This window comes from Entelurus aequoreus, linkage group LG05 (assembly GCF_033978785.1).
Source record: "Entelurus aequoreus isolate RoL-2023_Sb linkage group LG05, RoL_Eaeq_v1.1, whole genome shotgun sequence".
Taxonomy (NCBI): Eukaryota; Metazoa; Chordata; class Actinopteri; order Syngnathiformes; family Syngnathidae; genus Entelurus; species Entelurus aequoreus.
In genome coordinates this window covers 2,895,236-2,920,235 of record NC_084735.1, presented here as the reverse complement: position 1 = coordinate 2,920,235, position 25,000 = coordinate 2,895,236, and the positions used below count along the sequence as shown (strand labels likewise).

At 36.2% G+C, this 25,000-nt stretch overlaps 1 protein-coding gene across 4 annotated transcripts in view; it reads right to left on the bottom strand.

The window, feature by feature from the left end:
- LOC133650026 (rho guanine nucleotide exchange factor TIAM1-like) overlaps positions 1–25,000 on the bottom strand; it is a 141,379-nt gene that overhangs the window by 76,912 nt on the left and 39,467 nt on the right. For 3 of the 4 annotated variants that reach the window (XM_062046774.1, XM_062046773.1, XM_062046776.1), the window contains exons 8-14: positions 24,001–24,186; positions 21,687–21,833; positions 21,549–21,623; positions 12,774–12,944; positions 7,726–7,830; positions 2,811–2,892; positions 186–272 (exon numbers count right to left, since the gene is read on the bottom strand). In XM_062046774.1, coding sequence (XP_061902758.1) covers positions 186–272; positions 2,811–2,892; positions 7,726–7,830; positions 12,774–12,944; positions 21,549–21,623; positions 21,687–21,833; positions 24,001–24,186 — 853 coding nt within the window. The remainder of the gene's footprint in view (positions 1–185; positions 273–2,810; positions 2,893–7,725; positions 7,831–12,773; positions 12,945–21,548; positions 21,624–21,686; positions 21,834–24,000; positions 24,187–25,000) is intronic. The other variant, XM_062046775.1, reaches the window with a different exon arrangement.

The following is a 25,000-nucleotide window of genomic DNA, read 5'->3' as shown; positions in this document are numbered from 1 at the left end:
GGACTTTATCACAATATTCTAATTTTCTGAGACAGTCCTGTATACTTTTGAGCCAGCACATTTGCTCACATTTTCAGTAGAGCCGTAATAAATTCATAAAAGAAGCAAACTTCATGAATGTTTTTTTGGTGACCAACAAGTAAAGTATAGTCAGGTCTCAGGTATAAAGGACCAGTCATGCGCACCTTTGACCGACGCCAGTCCTTCTGCTTTGACTTCAGTGATGTGGAGCTGCTGTGTGCCGTCCTCGTCCACCACCGCCACGCAGAAACCTGGACACACCACATAGGAGACCTTCGTTGTCACAATAATTCTATCTAAGTTATGGCAAAATACATTGGGAACATTTAAGATGGCACAAAATATCAAAAAAACATGATTTGCTAGCATCAAATGTTAGCATACTTTTAGTATGCTAATATAAAAGTTAGCATACTTGTATGATGGCGCCAAGTATCAAATACCATTAATTTTCACGTTTAAACACACAAAATTGGATAATATGCTAGCATAAAACATTAGCATGCCAACATAGGAGAAGTGGACATTTAAGATGGCACAAAATATCAAAAAACCATGATTTGCTAGCATAAAATGTTAGCATACTTTTAGTATGCTAATATAAAAGTTAGCATACTTGTATGATGGCGCCAAGTATCAAAAAGCATTCATTTTCCAGTTTAAACGCACAAAATTGGATAATATGCTAGCATAAAACATTAGCATGCTAATCTTAGCATGCTAACGTAGGAGAAGTGGAAATTTAGATGGTGCAAAATATCAAAAACCATGATTTGCTAGCATAAAATGTTAGCATACTTTTAGTATGCTAATATAAAAGTTAGCATACTTGTAAGATGGCGGCAAGTATCAAAAACCATTAATTTTCCAGTTTAAACGCACAAAATTGGATAATATGCTAGCATAAAACATTAGCATGCTAATCTTAGCATGCTAACGTAGGAGAAGTGGACATTTAGATGGTGCAAAATATCAAAAACCATGATTTGCTAGCATAAAATGTTAGCATACTTTTAGTATGCTAATATAAAAGTTAGCATACTTGTAAGATGGCGCCAAGTATCAAAAACCAATAATTTTCCAGTTTAAACGCACAAAATTGGATAATATGCTAGCATAAAACATTAGCATGCTAATCTTAGCATGCTAACGTAGGAGAAGTGGACATTTAAGATGGCGCAAAATATCAAAAAACCATGATTTGCTAGCATAAAATGATAGCATACTTTTAGTATGCTAATATAAATGATAGCATACTTGTATGATGGCGCCAAGTATCAAAAACCATTCATTTTCAAGTTTAAACGCATAAAATTGGATAATATGCTAGCATAAAACATTAGCATGCTAATCTTAGCATGCTAACATAGGAGAAGTGGACATTTAAGATGGCGCAAAATATCAAAAACCATGATTTGCTAGCATCAAATGTTAGCATACTTTTAGTATGCTAATATAAAAGTTAGCATACTTGTATGATGGCGCCAAGTATCAAAAACCATTCATTTTCACGTTTAAACACACAAAATTGGATAATATGCTAGCATAAAACATTAGCATGCTAATCTTAGCATGCTAACATAGGAGAAGTGGACATTTAAGATAGCGCAAAATATCAAAAAACCATGATTTGCTAGCATAAAATGTTAGCATACTTTTAGTATGCTAATATAAAAATGTTAGCATACTTGTATGATGGCGCCAAGTATCAAAAACCATTAATTTTCACGTTTAAACACACAAAATTGGATAATATGCTAGCATAAAACATTAGCATGCCAACATAGGAGAAGTGGACATTTAAGATGGCGCAAAATATCAAAAAAACATGATTTGCTAGCATAAAATGTTAGCATACTTTTAGTATGCTAATATAAAAGTTAGCATACTTGTATGATGGCGCCAAGTATCAAAAACCATTCATTTTCAAGTTTAAACGCACAAAATTGGATAATATGCTAGCATAAAACATTAGCATGCTAATCTTAGCATGCTAACGTAGGAGAAGTGGACATTTAAGATGGCGCAAAATATCAAAAACCATGATTTGCTAGCATAAAATGTTAGCATACTTTAAGTATGCTAATATAAAAGTTAGCATACTTGTATGATGGCGCCAAGTATCAAAAAGCATTAATTTTCAAGTTTAAACGCACAAAATTGGATAATATGCTAGCATAAAACATTAGCATGCCAACATAGGAGAAGTGGACATTTAAGATGGCGCAAAATATCAAAAAGACATGATTTGCTAGCATAAAATGTTAGCATACTTTTAGTATGCTAATATAAAAGTTAGCATACTTGTAAGATGGCGCCAAGTATCAAAAACCATTCATTTTCCAGTTTAAACGCACAAAATTGGATAATATGCTAGCATAAAACATTAGCATGCTAATCTTAGCATGCTAACATAGGAGAAGTGGACATTTAAGATGGCGCAAAATATCAATAACCATGATTTGCTAGCATAAAATGTTAGCATACTTATAGTATGCTAATATAAAAGTTAGCATACTTGTATGATGGCGCCAAGTATCAAAAACCATTAATTTTCAAGTTTAAACACACAAAATTGGATAATATGCTAGCATAAAACATTAGCATGCTAATGTTAGCATGCTAATTTTAGCATGCTAACATAGGAGAAGTGGACATTTAAGATGGTGCCAAGTACCAAAATCCATGACATATAAATATTTCATATTTTATTTTTCAAATTTTTTATGACTGAGACCCTTCCTAAGTCAATTGGACACACGTCCCGCCTGAACGGGTCTGATGCCTACCGTATCCCAGGCTGCAGGACTCGGCTCTGTCGAACTGGATCACCTTGGTGGGCTTGGAGCAGATCTCCATCTCCTTGTAGATCTGCACAAACACAATCCGTGCTTATTACTCTCGTCTTTATTCACGCTCCTTAAGTGTGCATCATGGTGGGGGTGAGGGTGCATCATGGTGGGGGGGGGGTGAGGGTGCATCATGGTGGGGGTGAGGGTGCATCATGGTGGGGGTGAGGGTGCATCATGGTGGGGGTGAGGGTGCATCATGGTGGGGGGGGTGAGGGTGCATCATGGTGGGGGTGAGGCCGCATGAGGTGTGAGAGCCGTGAAATGAGAAGGTAATGAAGATGTTGATGAAAGAAGACGCAGAGGAGAAGATTGATTGTCCTCGGAGCGTGACTGACCGCCACCTGACCATTCCTCTTTGTGGCGCCGACTAATACGGACGCCGTGTTGGGGTTCAAGTTAGCACACTTGTATGATGGCGCCAAGTACCAAAAAACACATTTTCAGCTAGCGGGTCCATGACCATGACTTCTGTTTTGTTTGATCAGCCATTTTACTGCCATGTTACGAAACAATGAATGTAAATAAACATTTACAAAATATTTCTGTATAAATAACTCCTTCCACAACGTATATATCTGCCACTTATAGTCCAGTGTGGCTAATATATAGAAAAATATGTTTTCCCTAAAATTTAGTAGGGTGCCGTTCAGTCGTCTAGCCGTCCATAGCGTTTCTACTCGTACGGATTCTTCATTCGTCACTCCAAGCAACGTTTGTAAGTTTTACAATATAACTAAAACAATTCTTACCTACTAAACTGTCCCTGATGTGATGTCTGTAGGAGTGTTTTCATGCATATTTGTACGTGTTATCATAATGTATTGACGCTAGCGTCGTTAGCATGAGCTAATAACGGCATTCTTTTTGTATTGTTTTATCACAAATTCCTCAGTAAATCCGCCAAAACGTCACCGCGGAGTTATTGAGTCTGTTTAGCTGATTGGAGGGCTAGCTTGCGCAGCTAGCGGGTCCATGACCATCACTTCTGTTTTGTTTGATTAGCCGTTTTACTGCCATGTTACAAAACAATGAATGTAAATAAACATTTACAAAATATTTCTGTATAAATAACTCCTTCCACAACGTATATATCTGCCACTTATAGTCCAGTGTGGCTAATATATAGAAAAATATGTTTTCCCTCAAATTTAGTAGGGTGCCGTTCAGTCGTCTAGCCGTCCATAGCGTTTCTACTAGTACGGATTCTTCATTCGTCACTCCAAGCAACGTTTGTAAGTTTTACAATATAACTAAAACAATTCTTACCTACTAAACTGTCCCTGATGTGATGTCTGTAGGAGTGTTTTCATGCATATTTGTACATGTTATCATAATGTATTGACGCTAGCGTCGTTAGCATGAGCTAATAACAGCATTCTTTTTGTATTGTTTTATCACAAATTCCTCAGTAAATCTGCCAAAACGTCACCGCGGAGTTATTGAGTCTGTTTAGCTGATTGGAGGGCTAGCTTGCGCAGCTAGCGGGTCCATGACCATGACTTCTGTTTTGTTTGATCGGCCGTTTTACTGCCATGTTACGAAACAATTAAAGAATGTAAATAAACATTTACAAAATATTTCTGTATAAATAACTCCTTCCACAACGTATATATCTGCCACTTATAGTCCAGTGTGGCTAATATATAGAAAAATATGTTTTCCCTCAAATTTAGTAGGGTGCCGTTCAGTCGTCTAGCCGTCCATAGCGTTTCTACTCGTACGGATTCTTCATTCGTCACTCCAAGCAACGTTTGTAAGTTTTACAATATAACTAAAACAATTCTTACCTACTAAACTGTCCCTGATGTGATGTCTGTAGGAGTGTTTTCATGCATATTTGTACGTGTTATCATAATGTATTGACGCTAGCGTCGTTAGCATGAGCTAATAACAGCATTCTTTTTGTATTGTTTTATCACAAATTCCTCAGTAAATCCGCCAAAACGTCACCGCGGAGTTATTGAGTCTGTTTAGCTGATTGGAGGGCTAGCTTGGGCAGCTAGCGGGTCCATGACCATGACTTCTGTTTTGTTTGATCAGCCGTTTTACTGCCATGTTACGAAACAATGAATGTAAATAAACATTTACAAAATATTTCTGTATAAATAACTCCTTCCACAACGTATATATCTGCCACTTATAGTCCAGTGTGGCTAATATATAGAAAAATATGTTTTCCCTAAAATTTAGTAGGGTGCCGTTCGGTTGTCTAGCCGTCCATAGCGTTTCTACTCGTACGGATTCTTCATTCATCACTCCAAGCAACGTTTGTAAGTTTTACAATATAACTAAAACAATTCTTACCTACTAAACTGTCCCTGATGTGATGTCTGTAGGAGTGTTTTCATGCATATTTGTACGCGCTATCGTAATATAATGATGCTAGCATCATTAGCATGAGCTAATAACTGCATTCTTTTTGTATTGTTTTATCACAAATTCCTCAGTAAATCCACCAAAACGTCACCGCGGAGTTATTGAGTCTGTTTAGCTGATTGGAGGGCTAGCTTGCGCAGCTAGCGGGTCCATGACCATGACTTCTGTTTTGTTTGATCAGCCGTTTTACTGCCATGTTACGAAACAATGAATGTAAATAAACATTTACAAAATATTTCTGTATAAATAACTCCTTCCACAACGTATATATCTGCCACTTATAGTCCAGTGTGGCTAATATATAGAAAAATATGTTTTCCCTAAAATTTAGTAGGGTGCCGTTCAGTCGTCTAGCCGTCCATAGCGTTTCTACTAGTACGGATTCTTCATTCGTCACTCCAAGCAACGTTTGTAAGTTTTACAATATAACTAAAACAATTCTTACCTACTAAACTGTCCCTGATGTGATGTCTGTAGGAGTGTTTTCATGCATATTTGTACGTGTTATCATAATGTATTGACGCTAGCGTCGTTAGCATGAGCTAATAACGGCATTCTTTTTGTATTGTTTTATCACAAATTCCTCAGTAAATCCGCCAAAACATCACCGTGGAGTTATTGAGTCTGTTTAGCTGATTGGAGGGCTAGCTTGCGCAGCTAGCGGGTCCATGACCATGACTTCTGTTTTGTTTGATCAGCCGTTTTACTGCCATGTTACGAAACAATGAATGTAAATAAACATTTACAAAATATTTCTGTATAAATAACTCCTTCCACAACGTATATATCTGCCACTTATAGTCCAGTGTGGCTAATATATAGAAAAATATGTTTTCCCTAAAATTTAGTAGGGTGCCGTTCAGTCGTCTAGCCGTCCATAGCGTTTCTACTCGTACGGATTCTTCATTCGTCACTCCAAGCAACGTTTGTAAGTTTTACAATATAACTAAAACAATTCTTACCTACTAAACTGTCCCTGATGTGATGTCTGTAGGAGTGTTTTCATGCATATTTGTACGTGCTATCGTAATATAATGATGCTAGCATCATTAGCATGAGCTAATAACTGCATTCTTTTTGTATTGTTTTATCACAAATTCCTCAGTAAATCCACCAAAACGTCACCGCGGAGTTATTGAGTCTGTTTAGCTGATTGGAGGGCTAGCTTGCGCAGCTAGCGGGTCCATGACCATGACTTCTGTTTTGTTTGATCAGCCGTTTTACTGCCATGTTACGAAACAATGAATGTAAATAAACATTTACAAAATATTTCTGTATAAATAACTCCTTCCACAACGTATATATCTGCCACTTATAGTCCAGTGTGGCTAATATATAGAAAAATATGTTTTCCCTAAAATTTAGTAGGGTGCCGTTCAGTCGTCTAGCCGTCCATAGCGTTTCTACTCGTACGGATTCTTCATTCGTCACTCCAAGCAACGTTTGTAAGTTTTACAATATAACTAAAACAATTCTTACCTACTAAACTGTCCCTGATGTGATGTCTGTAGGAGTGTTTTCATGCATATTTGTACATGTTATTATAATGTATTGACGCTAGCGTCGTTAGCATGAGCTAATAACGGCATTCTTTTTGTATTGTTTTATCACAAATTCCTCAGTAAATCTGCCAAAACGTCACCGCGGAGTTATCGAGTCTGTTTAGCTGATTGGAGGGCTAGCTTGCGCAGCTAGTGGGTCCATGACCATGACTTCTGTTTTGTTTGATCAGCCATTTTACTGCCATGTTACGAAACCATGAATGTAAATAAACATTTACAAAATATTTCTGTATAAATAACTCCTTCCACAACGTATATATCTGCCACTTATAGTCCAGTGTGGCTAATATATATTAAAAAAAAAATTCCCTTAATTTTTGTAGGGTGCCGTTCGGTCGTCTAGCCGTCCATAGCGTTTCTACTCGTACGGATTCTTCATTCATCACTCCAAGCAACGTTTGTAAGTTTTACAATATAACTAAAACAATTCTTACCTACTAAACTGATGCTAGCATCGTTAGCATGAGCTAATAACGGCATTCTTTTTGTATTGTTTTATCACAAATTCCTCAGTAAATCCGCCAAAACGTCACCGCAGAGGTATTGAGTCTGTTTAGCTGATTGGAGGGCTAGCTTGGGTCCATGACCATGACTTCTGTTTTGTTTGACCAGCCGTTTTACTGCCGTGTTACAAAACAATTAAAGTATGTAAATAAACATTTACAAAATATTTCTGTGTAAATAACGCATACCACAACATTTATATATCTGCGACTTATAGTCCGGTGTGGCTAATATATGGAAAAACTAATATTTTTAAAACCTAGTGGGTGTGGCTTATACACCGGTGTGCAAAATATGGTTACAAATAGTAAATAGTGACATGCATACATGTTGTATGTGCTGATGTAGTTCTGTTGTTGTTGTTGTTAAAAATAAATAAAAAAGTGTTATTATCAGGACGATGACCTCACCACGTCATAGACGTCCTCCTCAGGTTGGGGCACGTAGAGCAGAGCGTGGTCGTCCTCGCCCACCTTCACACGCAGGTAGTGAGCAGACACCTCCAGGTTGTGTTTCTGCAGGGAGGACAACCTCTCATTACTACACCTGAGTGCCTCAATCACACACTCACACTTCTATGTGACACACTGACAGCGTGCATTGATCCCCCACACCACGCGTGTGTGTGTGTGTGTGTGTGTGTGTGTGTGTGTGTGTGTGTGTGTGTGTGTGTGTGTGTGTGTGTGTGTGTGTGTGTGTGTGTGTGTGTGTGTGTGTGTGTGTGTGTGTGTGTGTGTGTGTGTGAGAAGTGACATAAATCATGGTCCCAAAAACATGGCATCTAATAGACAATGTCACATTTGCACCCCTGCTGGTGACATCTATCAACATGAGGGTGGTCCCAAAAAGGAGGGGTTTTGTGTGGGTTTTTAAAAAGTGCTCCCCCTCTGGCCAACATATGTAAAAACAAGTGTGTCAGAAATTGAAATGCACCCCCCTTGGCCAAAATTAATAAAGTAAATATGTATATAGAGACATGCTGTAATAACTTGAAGTAAATAATACGATTAAAAAGCAATTACAAATTAAAAAAATTATTTAAAAAAATAAATAAACTAAAAGCAGTCTTTTTCTCACAGTGTCGACTTTTTTCTTATAAAATTGGGAACAATTTCTCATATTCTTTCTGTTTCTGTAATATTGCATAATTTTCTCGTAAAATAATTACTTTAATGTCAAATTATTACTTTTTAATGCAAAATGGTGACATTTGTCATATAAAATTCTAAGTTTAATCACAATATAGCCAATTTGTTTGTTGTTCTTGTAAAATAGTGAATTTTTTTTAGTAAAATGATGACTTTTGTCATAATTTTGCCAATTTTTTTGTTGTTCTTGTAAAACAGTGACATTTTTTTGTGTAAAATGATGACTTTTGTCATCATTTTGCCAAGCAAAATTCCGATCATTGTTATAATATTGCCAAAATTTAAAAGTTTTCTTATAAAATTGTGACTTTTGTCGCGTAAAATTACGACTCTTTTCATAAAATTGCCAACATTTTAAGCTTTTCTCGTAAATATATTAAAAAAAAATGGTCAATTACTTTTTAACGCAAAATGGTGATATTTGTTGTATCAAATTCTGACTTTTATCACAATATTGCCAATTTTTTTGTTGTTCTTGTAAAATAGTGAAATTTTTTGAGTACAATTATGACTTTAGTCATAATTTTGCCAAGAAAAATTCCAATTATTATCATAATATTGCCAATTTGTTTGTTGTTCTTGTAAAATAGTGAATTTTGTTTGTAAAATTATGACTTTTGTCATGATTTTTCCAATTGTTTTGTTGTTCTTGTAAAATAGTGAATTTTTTTTAGTAAAATTATGACTTTTGTCATAAATTTGCCAATTTTTTTGTTCTTGTAAAACAGTGACATTTTTTTTAGTAAAATGATGACTTTTGTCATCATTTTGCCAAGCAAAATTCCGATCATTGTTATAATATTGCCAAAAATTTAAAGTTTTCTTATAAAATTGTGACTCTTGCCGCATAAAATTACGACTCTTTTCATAAAATTGCCAACATTTTAAGCTTTTCTCGTAAATATATATATATTTTTTGTCAATTACTTTTTAACGCAAAATGGTGACATTTGTCATATCAAATTCGGACTTTTATCACAATATTGCCAATTTTTTTGTTGTTCTTGTAAAACAGTGACATTTTTTTTAGTAAAATGATGACTTTTGTCATCATTTTGCCAAGCAAAATTCCCGTCATTGTTATAATATTGCCAAAATTTAAAAGTTTTCTTATAAAATTGTGACTTTTGCCGAGTAAAATTACGACTCTTTTCATAAAATTGCCAACATTTTAAGCTTTTCTCATAAAATATTTTTTTTTTTTGTCAATTACTTTTTAACGCATAATGGTGACATTTATCGTATACAATTCTGACTTTTATCAAATTATTGCCAATTTTTTTGTTGTTCTTGTAAAACAGTGAAATTTTTTTTAGTAAAATGATGACTTTTGTCATAATTTTGCCAAGCAAAATTCCCATCATTGTTATAATATTGCCAAAATTTAAAAGTTTTCTTATAAAATTGTGACTTTTGTCGCATAAAATTACGACTCTTTTCATAAAATTGCCAACATTTTAAGCTTTTCTCGTAAATATTTTTTATTTTTTTGTCAATTACTTTTTAACGCAAAATGGTGACATTTGTTGTATCAAATTCTGAATTTTATTTACAATATTGCCAATTTTTTTGTTGTTCTTGTAAAATAGTGACATTTTTTGAGTAAAATTATGACTTTAGTCATAATTTTGCCAAGAAAAATTCCGATTATTATAAAAACATTGCCAAAATGTAAATGTTTTCTTATAAAATTGTGACTTTTGTCGAGTAAAATTACGACTCTTTTCATAAAATTGCCAACATTTTAAGCTTTTCTCGTAAAATTAATTGTTTTTTTGTCAATTACTTTTTAACGCTAAATGATGACATTTGCCGTATAAAATTCTGACTTTTATCACAATATTGCCAATTTTGTTTGTTGTTCTTGTAAAACAGTGAAATTTTTTTGTGTAAAATTATGACTTTTGTCATAATTTTGCCAAGTAAAATTCAGATTATTATTATAATATTGCCAAAATTTAAAGGTTTTCTTATAAAATTGTGACTTTTGTCGAGTAAAATTACGACACTCTTCATAAAATTGCCAACATTTTAAGCTTTTCTTGTACAAATGTTTGTAAAATTGCGACTGTTATTGAGTAAAATTCCAACTTTTTTGTTTTTTATGTATTTTACAATGTAGTGCTTTTATATTTCCTGTATTTTACCTTATTATTAAATTCTGACTTTTATCACAATATTGCCAATTTTTTTGTTGTTCTTGTAAAATAGTGCCTTTTTTTGAGTGTCATAATTTGCCAAATTTTTGTTGTTCTTGTAAAACAGTGACATTTTTTGAGTAAAATTATGACTTTTGTCATAATTTTGCCAAATTGTTTGTTGTTCTTGTAAAATAGTGAATTTTTTTTGTAAAATTATGACTTTTGTCATGATTTTGCCAAATTGTTTGTTGTTCTTGTAAAATAGTGAATTTTTTTGTAAAATTATGACTTTTTCATAATTTTGCCAATTTTTTTGTTCTTGTAAAATAGTGAATTTTTTTTGTAAAATGATGACTTTTGTCATCATTTTGCCAAGCAAAATTCCCATCATTGTTATAATATTGCCAAAATTTAAAAGTTTTCTTATAAAATTGTGACTTTTGTCGAGTAAAATTACGACTCTTTTCATAAAATTGCCAACATTTTAAGCTTTTCTCGTAAATATATATATTTTTTTTACTTTTTAACGCAAAATGGTGACATTTGTCGTATCAAATTCTGACTTTTATCACAATATTGCCAATTTTTTTGTTGTTCTTGTAAAATGGTGACATTTTTTGAGTAAAATTATGACTTTAGTCATAATTTTGCCAAGAAAAATTCCAATTATTATCATAATATTGCCAAAATGTAAAAGTTTTCTTATACAATTGTGACTTTTGTCGAATAAAATTACGACTCTTTTCATATAATGGCCAACATTTTAAGCTTTTCTCGTAAAATTACTTTTTTTTTTGTCAATTACTTTTTAACGCAAAATGGTGACATTTATCGTATAAAACCCTGACTTTTATCACAATATTGCCAATTTTTTTGTTGTTCTTGTAAAATAGTGAAATTTTTTGAGTAAAATTATGACTTTAGTCATAATTTTGCCAAGAAAAATTCCGATTATATCATAATATTGCCAAAATGTAAATGTTTTCTTATAAAATTGTGACTTTTGTCGCGTAAAATTACGACTCTTTTCATAAAATTGCCAACATTTTAAGCTTTTCTCGTAAAATTACTTTTTTTTTTGTCAATTACTTTTTAACGCAAAATGGTGACATTTATCGTATAAAACTCTGACTTTTATCACAATATTGCCAATTTTTTTGTTGTTCTTGTAAAATATTGAATTTTTTTGAGTAAAATTACGACTTTTGTCATATTTTTGCCAAGAAAAATTCAGATTATTATTATAATATTGCCAAAATGTAAAAGTTTTCTTATAAAATTGTGACTTTTGTCGAGTAAATTTACGACTCTTTTCATAAAATTGCCAACATTTTAAGCCTTTCTTGTCAAATTGCGACTGTTATTGAGTAAAATTCCAACTTTTTTAGTTTTTATGTATTTTACAATGTGGTGCTTTTATATTTCCTGTATTTCATATTATTATTAATTTGAACTGTTTTATATTTTAATTTTTTTTTGTCCTGTAAAGCGTCTTTGAGTACTCTGAAAAGCACTATACCAAATAAAATGTATTATTATTATTACTTTTCTTTATGTCAAATTATTACTTTTTAACGCAAAATGGTGACATTTGTCATATTAAATTCTGACTTGTTTCACAATATTGCCAATTTTTTTGTTGTTCTTGTAAAATAGTGATTTTTTTTTTAGTAAAATGATGACTTTTGTCATCATTTTGCCAATTTAGTTATTAGAGAGTTCCGGTCGGACATTTTTTCACGGGATGCATTTCCGGTGTTGTTTCCGGATGAGAATAAATGTACTCCATACCTTTTGTATGAAAATAGACCTGAATAGACCCGCTCATCTGCAGTGCGCCTTATAATCCGGTGTGCCCTTTGGTCCGGAAAATACGATAATTGCACGTGCTGACCGATTATCGCCGCCGATATTAAGTAGTTCGACATGTATCGGCGTTAGCCTTTTTTATCTGTGTTGAATTGATAATAGTAATCAGTCTCAATGATCGCCATTACTGTCACTTTAAATGTAACAACCTTTTTTTAATCCGACAAGCCATTTAAAACGGCTTATTTTGGCAAAATAAATATCAGCTCCAAATATCGGTATCGGCCTCCCTCACTACTAACATTTGGTATCGGCCCTGAAAAAAAAGGCAGCGGTGGATGTCTGGTGCTGATGACCCACCTTGCACACGGCACTCAGGACCTCCAGCGCCGTGTCTCCGGGCTGCACCACGGCCAGGACGGGCTGGTCGTTGGGCAGGCACACCCAGGAGGGCGCCAGGTTCTCCGGGACCCAGATGTCGTTGTCTGGGGTCAGCTGGGGAAGACTTTTCACCGAGCTCTCCCTGTCCTTCTGGAAGCACACAGTCGGAAATCATCAACGTGTGGTCAAACTCAAATGAGAAATAGCTGAAAAATGTCAATTATTTTTTCTATTAAAAAAAAATAAAAAGGAAGAAAAGTAGGGCTGTGCATCTTTGGGCACCACAAGATTCCATTCTTGGTGTATCGATTCAGAATCGACTCTCAATTCAAAATCCGTAACATTGGGTGCCAGTTCTATGACTAATTATATTCCTCCATAAAATATATCTGATACACTTCTATATTACTTAACAAAATCTGCTTTTGTTTGATAAAATTATACGCAAACATTTAATAAAGTGAGAGACAGGACAGATTTTGGAAAAAAAATTAAAATAAATTTTAAAAAACTGTTTTTTTTTAATCGATTTTTTTTTTAAATTGCAGAATTATACATAAGAATCACGATTCATTCGGAAAACATTTTTTTTGTTGACACTAGCTGCAATTTTTTTTTAAAAATAAATACTTCTTTTTTTTTTTCAATAAATTTTGGATTTTTTGGAAGAATCGTTACACGTGAGAATCGCGTTTCATTCAAAAATCAATTTTTGTTGACACTCGCAGAAAAAAAAATAAAAATTGTATTCGATTTTGGGTTTTTTGGAAGAATCGATTTGACACTCGCTGCAAAAAAATAACTAAAAAAAATACATATAGTTTTTAAAATCGATTTTTTTATTTTTTAAACAATTGTTAGACATAAGAATCGCGATTCATTCGGAAATTGATATTTTGTTGACACTCGCTGCAAAAAAAAAAATAATTTTTTTTTTAATCGATTTTTTATTTTTAAAAGAATTTTTATACATAAAATCGCGATTCATTCTAAAATCGATTTTTTTGTTGACACTCACGGCAAATTTTTTTTTTAAAATATATAATTTTTTCCAAATCGAATTGTTACACATGAGAATCGCGTTTCATTCGAAAATCGATTTTTGTTGACACTCGCTGCAAATTTTCTTTTTTTAAATCAATTTTAGATTTTTTTTTTTGAGGAATTGTTACACGTTAAGAATCGCAATTAATTCAAAAATCGATATGTTGACACTCGCTGCAAAATAACAAAATAAAAATACATAGTGTTTTAAAAAGCGTTTTTTTTCTTTTTTAAGAATTGTTAGACGTAAGAATCGCGATTCATTCGAAAATTGGTATTTTGTTGACACTCGCTGCAAAAAAATAAAATAAAAAATTAATTATTTTTTTTTAAATCGATTTTTTATTTTATAAGAATTGTTGTACATAAGAATCACGATTCATTCGAAAATGGATTTTTTTGTTGACACTCGCTGCAAAAAAAAAAAAAAAAAACTAATTTGTTTTAATTACATTTTAGATTTTTTTGAAGAATCGTTACACATGAGAATCGCGTTTCATTCGAAAATCGATATTTGTTTACACTCGCTGCAGAAAATTTAAAAAAATGTAAATACTTTTTTTTTTTTTAATTCGATTTTTGATTTTTGGGAAGAATTGTTACACATAAGAATTGCGATTAATTCAAAAATGTATTTTTGTTGACACTCGCTGCAAATATCTTTTTTTAAATAAATAAAATACATATATTTTTTAAAATCAATTTTAGATTTTTTTTTTGAGGAATCATTACACGTTAAGAATCACGATCCATTCGAAAATCTATTTGTTGACACTCGCTGCAAAAAAATAAAAATACATAGTGTTTTTAAAATCGATTTTTTTTTTTTTTTTAAGAATTGTTAGACATAAGAATCCCGATTCATTCGAAAATGTATATTTTGTTGACACTCGCTGCAAAAAAATAAAATAAAAAATACATATATTTTTTTTTTAATCGATTTTTTATTTTTATAAGAATTGTAATACATAAGAATCGGGATTCATTTGAAAATCAATTTTTTGTTGACACTCACTGCAAATAAAAAAACATAACATTTTTTAATTCGATTTTTTATTTTTTTTAAGAAATGTTACACATAAGTATCGCAATTCATTTGAAAATGAATCGCTGCTAAAAAATAAAAATAAAAATGTAATTTTTTTTTTAAATCGAAGAAGAATCAAATAAGAATTGTGATTTAATTAAAAAATATATATGTATATTCTTTTAATCGATTTTACATTTTTTTGAAGAATTGTTACACATAAGAAACGCGGTTCATTCAAAAATCTATTGTTTTTGACACTCACTGCAAGTATATATATATATATATATATATATATATATATATATATATATATATATATATATATATATATATATATATATATATATATATATATATATATATATATATATATATATATATATATATGTATATATGTATATTTCTATACATGTATATATATATATATGTATATATATATATGTATATATATATATATACATATATATATATATATATATATATATATATACATTTTTAAAGCGATTTTTTTTTTAAGAATTGTTGAACGTAAAGATCATGGTTCATTCGAAAATCGCTTTTTTTTTTTACACTCACTGCAAAAAAATAAATACATAATTGAAAAAAAAATCGATTTTGGATTTTTTTGAAGAATTGTTACTTATAAGAATCGCGATTCATTCGAAAATCGATTTTTGTTGACATTCGCTGCTAAAAAAATAAAAATAAATTAAAAAAAATAAAAATACATTTAAAATCGATTTTTTTGGAAGAATTGTTACACATAAGAATTGCGAGTAATTCGGACATTGATTTTTTTGTTGACACTCACTGCAAAAAAAACCCGCCAAAAAAAAAAAAAAAGTTTTTAAAATCGAGTTTTGATTTTTTGGAAGAATTGTTACACATAAGAATCGTGGTTCATTCGAAAACTTTTTTTGTTGTTGTTGACACTCGCTGTAATAAAAACCAACAAAAAAAAACCTATAAGATACATTTTTTATTTTTTTGAAGAATTGTTACACATAAGAAACGCGGTTCATTCGAAAATCGATTGTTTTTATAAATAAATAAAAATATGTATATGTAACAAAAAAAATTTATATATATATATATATACATATATTATTTTTTTAAATCGATTTTTTGGGGGGGGGGTAGAATTGTTACACGCAAAGATCACGATTAATTGGAAAATAAAAGCATTTGTTGACACTCCCTGCATGGTCCTTAGCTCTAAAAGTGCTGACTGTGATGGTGGAGATCTAATGACAAGAAGATGCCATCAGAACATGTGCGTGTTGGCCCCCTTGTGACCTTTGCGCCCATCGCCGTGACCCTGGACAATCTGCCAGCCCAATCTGCGTCTGCTGGATCCACGCTATCATATCTCCTGCTATCAGGTGACAGCTTCCAGCACCTTCTTTGTTCTTGCCGCTTCCCCCCCTATCCCTCCTGATGGCAGGGGGGGAGCAAGTTTCATCCAAATATCACCATCCCGACACATAAGTAGGGAGGCAAGATCAAGGGGGGTGCAGAACTTGTACATCCCCCCCCGTCAGGCTCCCTGAACCCTCACCAACCCTGCTCAGCACCATCTGGCCGGCGGGGGGGGGGGTCTCAGCCACGCAGTACTCGGCGAGACTCTTTCTCAAATCCCAGCTGCCATCAGTGGGATTCACCCAAAATCTCAGAGAAATCCTTCAGCTGCGACCGTTTGGAAGCCATCCGGTGTAGGTGGTCTCTCTGGGTGTTGCATTGTGGTCTATCCTACTATTATGTTGGATCCACTATGGACTGGACTCTCATTATTATGTTAGATCCACTATGGACTGGACTCTCATTATTATGTTAGATCCACTATGGACTGGACTCTCACTATTATGTTAGATCCACTAGGGACTGGACTCTCACACTATTATGTTAGATCCACTATGGACTGGACTCTCACTATTATGTTAGATCCACTATGGACTGGACTCTCACACTATTATGTTAGATCCACTATGGACTGGACTCTCACACTATTATGTCAGATCCACTATGGACTGGACTCTCACACTATTATGTTAGATCCACTATGGACTGGACTCTCATAATATTATGATGTTATTGGGCACGAGCTAATAACCATGACTTCTGTTTTGTTTGATCGGCCGTTTTACTGCCGCGTTACATTGGAAACAATTAAGGTATGTAAATAAACATTTCCACAATATTTTTGTGTAAATAACTCATTCCACAATGTATGCGGTGCGGCTAATGAATGGAAAAATATTTTTCTAAAATTTAGTAAACCAGGGCGCTCTAGAGTCCGGAAAAAAAAACATTTTTTTCTTTCGTAAAGTAACAATTAGCTATAATAAATCACTTTTTTAAAAGTAATTTTCTGAACACTCTATATATTTTGCACAAAATAATATTTGCTCATGAATTCATGTTATTAATAATAGTAATAATAATAATAATTATATTTTATTTGTAAAAAGCACTTTATATTGAGTAAACAACTAAATCACACACTAGATAACATCTTGGGGAAGCTTTCCACACTGCAAAGAGAAGTTATGATCAATTTGATTGAAATCTATTTGCTCGTCCTAACCAAAACATTCCTTGTTTACAATTTATCATGGTTTCTGAACTAAATCACAAACTGGATAACATCTTGGGTAAGCTTTCCGCTCTGCAAAGCGAATTTATGATCAATTTGGCTGACATGTATTTGCTGTCCCTAACCAAAACAATCCTTGTTTACAATTGTATAATGGTTTCTGAACTAAATCACAAACTGGATAACATCTTGGGTAAGCTTTCCGCTCTGCAAAGCGAATTTATGATCAATTTGACTGGAATGTATTTGTTCTCCCTAACCAAAACAATCCTTGTATACAATTTATCATGGTTTGTGAAGTAAATCACAAACTGGATAACATCTTGGGGAAGCTTTACGCACTGCAAAGCGAAGTTATGATCAATTTGACGAGAATGTATTTGCTATCCTCAACCAAAACAATCCTTGTTTACAATTTATCATGGTTTCTGAACTAAATCACAAACTGGATAACATCTGGGGGAAGCTTTCCGCTCTGCAAAGCGAAGTTATGATCAATTTGGCTGACATGTATTTGCTGTCCCTAACCAAAACAATCCTTGTTTACAATTTTATAATGGTTTCTGAACTAAATCACAAACTGGATAACATCTTGGGGAAGCTTTACGCACTGCAAAGCGAAGTTATGATCAATTTGACGAGAATGTATTTGCTATCCCTAACCAAAACAATCTTTGTACACAATTTATCATGGTTTGTGAAGTAAATCACAAACTGGATAACATCTTGGGTAAGCTTTCCGCTCTGCAAAGCGAATTTATGATCAATTTGGCTGACATGTATTTGCTGTCCCTAACCAAAACAATCCTTGTATACAATTTATCATGGTTTGTGAAATAAATCACAAACTGGATAACATCTTGGGGAAGCTTTACGCACTGCAGAGCGAAGTTATGATCAATTTGACGAGAATGTATTTGCTATCCTCAACCAAAACAATCCTTTCTTACAATTTATCATGGTTTCTGAACTAAATCACAAACTGGATAACATCTTGGGTAAGATTTCCGCTCCGCTAAGCTAAGTTATGATCAATTTGACTAGAATGTATTTGCTGTCCCTAACCAAAACAATCCTTGTTTACAATTTATCATGGTTTCTGAACTAAATCACAAGCTGGATAACATCTGGGGGAAGCTTTCCGCTCTGCAAAGCGAAGTTATGATCAATTTGACTAGAACGTATTTGCTGTCCCTAACCAAAACAACTTTTTTTTTTTGTAAAGTAACAATTAGCTATAGTAAATCACTTTTTTGAAAGTAATTTTCTGAACACTCTATATATTTTGCACACAAAAATGTTGTCTCATGAATTCATGTTAATAATAATAGTAATAATAATAACAGATTTTATTTGTAAAAAGCACTTTACATTGAGTAAACAATGTCAAAGTGCTACAGTGTATTAAAAAAATAAAAACTAGAACAGCCAAATAGCTAAAACTAGTATGCATATATCTAAAAAAAAAAAAAAGGCTTTTTTAAAAAGGTTTTTTAAGCCTTTTTTAAAGCATCCACAGTCTGTGGTGCCCTCAGGTGGTCAGGGAGAGCGTTGTTCGTAGCTTTGTCCTCGGATGTTAGTCCGCATGTTAGTCCAAAACCCAAATTAAATTCAAGTTTGAGACAAATAGTATAGAAATCTTCTCACACAATAAAGTGAAAAAGAATACAGATAACAAAGGCCACAGTTTGACCCTGTAGCGGACTATTTCTGCTTACAGTATTTTCTGTGGGGGGGGGAAGAAAGTGGTCCCCTTCGAGCATGCATGATGTGCTTTGAGGCCTGCGGCTAGCCGTGCTGTGCGTGGGTGGAAGCAGATCCACCTCCCAAAGACCCACTGGGGACCCTTCCACGGCGTTGAGAGTGGGTTCTCTCGTCTCCAAATGTGTACTCTTGAGTACTTCATCGAGAACGGAATGGAGGGAATTCATATTCATATGTGCATCCTTTTGCAGCTGCAAATGTAATCAAGTATAAAAATAACGTTGATAGGTGCACAGAAAGTGGATGAAGGAAGGAAAAGGACTTCATCATGAAAGAGCTCAAGGAGGTGGAAAATGGAGGGTTGTTGCTAGCCTGGAGGGCGCAGAGAACATTTGTAAGCCGCTATCAGACGCTCCAGTCATTTATAAAGACGACATACTATTTTACTCTCTGGCTCTCAACAAAGGCGGACGCTTCCCTTCCCTCTTCCTTATCGCTCCTGCTTTTGTTCTTTGGGTTTTTTGTCAAGTTTTTTCCAAGTTTCTTGGAGCCTCTTTTTGCACTTCTTTCCTAACCTAAGAAGTGGAATTGATCAACTTGACTGAAATGTATTTGCTCGCCCTAACCAAAACGTTCCTTGTTTACAATTTATCATGGTTTCTGAACTAAATCACAAACTGGATAACATCTTGGGTAAGCTTTCCGCTCTGCAAAGCGAATTTATGATCAATGTGACTGACATGTATTTGCTCGCCCTAACCAAAACAATCCTTGTTTACAATTTATTATGGTTTCTGAACTAAATCACAAACTGGATAACATCTTGGGTAAGCTTTCCACTCTGCAAAGCGAATTTATGATCAATTTGACTGACATGTATTTGCTCGCTCTAACCAAAACAATCCTTGTTTACAATTTATCATGGTTTCTGAACTAAATCACAAACTGGATAACATCTTGGGTAAGCTTTCCGCTCTGCAAAGCGAAGTAATGATCAATTTGACTAAAATGTATTTGGTCGCCCTAACCAAAAAAATCCTTGTTTACAATTTATCATGGTTTCTGAACTAAATCACAAACTGGATAACATTTAGGGGAAGCTTTCCACACTGCAAAGAGAAGTTATGATCAATTTGACTGAAATGTGTATTGTCGCCCTAACCAAAACGTTCCTCGTTTACAATTTATCATGGTCTCTGAACTAAATCACAAACTGGATAACATCTTGGGGAAGCTTTCCGCTCTGCAAAGCGAAGTAATGATCAATTTGACTAGAATGTATTTGCTCACCCTAACCAAAACAATCCTTTCTTACAATTTATCATGGTTTCTGAACTAAATCACAAACTGGATAACATCTTGGGTAAGCTTTCCGCTCTGCAAAGCGAAGTAATGATCAATTTGACTAGAATGTATTTGCTCGCCCTAACCAAAACAATCCTTGTTTATAATTTATTATGGTTTCTGAACTAAATCCCAAACTGGATATCATCTTGGGGAAGCTTTCCACACTGCAAAGAGAAGTTATGATCAATTTTACTGAAATGTATTTGCTCGCCCTAACCAAAACGTTCCTTGTTTACAATTTATCATGGTTTCTGAACTAAATCACAAACTGGATAACATCTGGTGGAAGCTTTACGCACTGCAAAGCGAAGTTATGATCAATTTGACTGACATGTATTTGCTCTCCCTAACCAAAACAATCCTTTCTTAGAATTTATTATGATTTCTGAACTGAATCACAAACTGGATAACATCTGGGGGAAGCTTTCCGCTCTGCAAAGCGAAGTAATGATCAATTTGACTAGAATGTATTTGCTCGCCCTAACCAAAAAAATCCTTGTTTACAATTTATCATGGTTTCTGAACTAAATCACAAACTGGATAACATCTTGGGTAAGCTTTCCACTCTGCAAAGCGAATTTATGATCAATTTGACTGACATGTATTTGCTCGCCCTAACCAAAACAATCCTTGTTTACAATTTATTATGGTTTCTGAACTAAATCCCAAACTTGATAACATCTTGGGGAAGATTTCCACACTGCAAAGAGAAGTTATGAACAACTTGACTGAAATCTATTTGCTCGCCCTAACCAAAACGTTCCTTGTTTACAATTTATCATGGTTTCTGAACTAAATCACAAACTGGATAACATCTTGGGGAAGCTTTCCGCTCTGCAAAGCGAAGTTATGATCAATTTGACGAGAATGTATTGGCTCTCCCTAACCAAAACAATCCCTTCTTACAATTTATCATGGTTTCTGAACTAAATCACAAACTGGATAACATCTTGGGTAAGCTTTCCGCTCTGCAAAGCGAAGTTATGTTCAATTTGACTAGAATGTATTTGCTGTTGTATATGGAGAGAAAACTTACAGATTTCTCGCTGGCCGAGTCTTCAAAGGTCTGCTCTACGGGCGGCTTGGGCGTCTCTCCCCCGTCAACAAACACCTGCCGGGGACAGGAAGTGCGTGGTTATGACCTCACCTGAAAGTAACCCACATTGTTCACTACCTGGCTGATGGAGGGGTGTCCCTTGGACTTCCTGCGTGCGGCGGTGTCCAGACCCCACAGGGAGGAGAAGCGGCTGCGACGCTTGCTGAAGGTGCGATGGACCGCCTGACTCCGCCTCTTCACGCTGCTCTCCGTGCGGGCAGACACCTGCGGGTCACAGCAGTCCTTCATTTACACTGCACCTGTACTCTGTGCATTATGAGGCACGTGTATGGAGTATGGATAGCTGGAGCCTATCCCAGCTCAATTTGGATAAGAAGTGGGGCAGCTGGAGCCTATCCCAGCTCAATTTGGGTAAGAAGTGGGGCAGCTGGAGCCTATCCCAGCTCAATTTGGGTAAGAAGTGGGGCAGCTGGAGCCTATCCCAGCTCAATTTGGGTAAGAAGTGGGGCAGCTGGAGCCTATCCCAGCTCAATTTGGGTAAAAAGTGGGGTAGCTGGAGTCTATCCCAGCTCAATTTGGGTAAAAAGTGGGGTAGCTGGAGCTATCCCAGCTCAATTTGGGTAAAAAGTGGGGTAGCTGGAGTCTATCCCAGCTCAATTTGGGTAAAAAGTGGGGTAGCTGGAGCTATCCCAGCTCAATTTGGGTAAGAAGTGGGTTAGCTGGAGCCTATCCCAGCTCAATTTGGGTAAGAAGTGGGTTAGCTGGAGTCTATCCCAGCTCAATTTGGGTAAGAAGTGGGGTAGCTGGAGCCTATCCCAGCTCCATTTGGGTAAGAAGTGGGGTAGCTGGAGCCTATCCCAGCTCCATTTGGGTAAGAAGTGGGGTAGCTGGAGTCTATCCCAGCTGCATTTGGGTAAGAAGTGGGGTAGCTGGAGTCTATCCCAACTCCATTTGGGTAAGAAGTGGGGTAGCTGGAGCCTATCCCAGCTCAATTTGGGTAAGAAGTGGGGTAGCTGGAGTCTATCCCAGCTCAATTTGGGTAAGAAGTGGGGTAGCTGGAGTCTATCCCAGCTCAATTTGGGTAAGAAGTGGGGTAGCTGGAGTCTATCCCAGCTCAATTTGGGTAAGAAGTGGGTTAGCTGGAGCCTATCCCAGCTGAATTTGGATGAGGGGGTGGGTTAGTTGGAGCCTATCCCAGCTGAAGTTGGGTGGGAGGTGGGGTAGCTGCAGCCTATCCCAGTTCTATTTGTATGAGGGGCGGGGTAGCTGGGTTCTATCCCAGCTCAATTTGGGTGAGGTGTCGTAGCTGGAGTCTATCCCAGCTGAATTTGGGTAAGAAGTGGGGTGGCTGGAGCCTATCCCAGCTGAATTTGGATGAGGGGCAGGGTAGTTTCTGCCTTCCCCAGCTGAATTCGGGCAAGGCGGCGTAGCTGGAGTCTATCCCAGCTCAATTGGGTGAGAGGCGGGGTAGCTGGAGCCTAACCCAGCTAAATTTGGACGAGAAAAATGAAACAGTTATGAAATTTCCTTGGTGCGAAAAAGCTCGGACACGTTTTGTTTACGCTCACATTCCCCATCGACGACGTTGTCTCCCACTGCCTGCTGTGTCTTTACAAGCGGCCTCCATTAGCGGGATTACGTCAAAGCCACTTAACCGATCCCCCATGAAGCTTTTGGAGACCATTTGGATTTCTTCCCACTATTTACCCTTTTCAATGTTGCTTTTTCTCCCCACTATTTACCCTTTTCAATGTTTCTTTTTCTCCCCACTATTTACCCTTTTCAATGTTTCTTTTTCTCCCCACTATTTACCCTTTTCAATGTTTCTTTTCCTCCCCCCCTCCACAATATCATCATCAGTAGCGGCGGGTTCATTTTCGGTCACTTTAGTTTTTCAATGAGAACTTGCTGGGGGTAAAAACAATTGTGTGTTAACGTCTGACAGGGGCAGACGGGGGGAGACGGGGGGGGGGGAGACAGGGGGGAGAGTGGGAATGGGGTGTGAAGGAGATAAGGAGACAAAGGAAGGGAGGATGTAGGCAGTAAGGAAGGGAAGGAGGGTGGGAAGAGAAAAGGCTGCTTTGTGGGAAAGTGCCTCAGGGATGGCACACTTTATATTGATCCACCCGCCAATCAACACCCTCCACCTCTGGTGTGTGTGTGTGTGTGTGTGTGTGTGTGTGTGTGTGTGTGTGTGTGTGTGTGTGTGTGTGTGTGTGTGTGTGTGTGTGTGTGTGTGTGTGTGTGTGTGTGTGTGTGTGTGTTCTTGTATGTCTGCCCTTCTTAGGACATCAACAAAGAAAAGTAGCTTCCATATGAGGAGGTGTGAACAAGTGATGACATAAATCATGGTCCCAATAACATTGCATCTAATAGAGAGCCAAATACTAGAGTCCGTGAACATTGCTCCAAGACAACTCTGCGGTCGTACCAGCGCGTGGAAGGAGGACACGGAGAAGATTCCCAGCCGACCCATGACCAGCTTGGTGGGACGCGAGGCGAAGCCCAGCAGGCGTTTGGGGTTGGGAGGCTCGCCGCCCTGCAGGCTGGCCAGGTAACAGCGGCAGCGGAACAAGTCCATGTGGAGCCTCTCCAGGTTCTGCTCCCACAGGAAGATCTGAGGGGAAGGAAAACAGAAAACAGAAAAAATGAAGATTTCGAACATGCTTGACTTTCTTGTTCCGAGGAGAAGACGTGAGACGTGGGAGTGATGAATTTGGGTGAGAGGCGGGGGAGGGGGTAGCCAGAACCTATCCCAAGCTGAATTTGGGCGAGAGCCGGGGTAGCTGGAACCTATTGCAGCTGAATTTGGATGAGGGGCAGGGTAGTTGGAGCCTAGCCCAGTTTAATTTGGGTGAGGCGGCGTAGCTGGAGTCTATCCCAGCTGAATTTTGGTGAGGTGGCTTAGCTGGAGTCTATCCCAGCTGAATTTGGGCGAGGGGCGGGGTAGCTGGAGCCTACCCCAGCTAAATTTGGACGAGACCTGGAGTTTATCCCAGCTGAATTTGGGCGAGAGGCGGCATAGCTGGAGTCTATCCCAGCTAAATTTGGATGAGGGGCAGGGTAGTTGGAGCCTACCCCAGTTTAATTTGGGTGAGGTGGTGTAGCTGGAGTCTATCCCAGCTGAATTTGGGTGAGGTGGCTTAGCTGGAGTCTATCCCAGCTGAATTTGGGCGAGGGGCGGGGTAGCTGGAGCCTACCCCAGCTAAATTTGGACGAGAGCTGGAGTCTATCCCAGCTGAATTTGGGCGAGAGGCGGCATAGCTGGAGTCTATCCCAGCTTAATTTGGGCGAGAGGCGGGGTAGCTGGAGCCTACTCCAGCTAAATTTGGACGAAAGCTGGAGTTTATCCCAGCTGATTTTGGGTGAGAGGCGGTGCTGCTGGACTCTATCCCAGCTGAATTTCAGCGAGAGGCGGCGTAGCGGGAGTC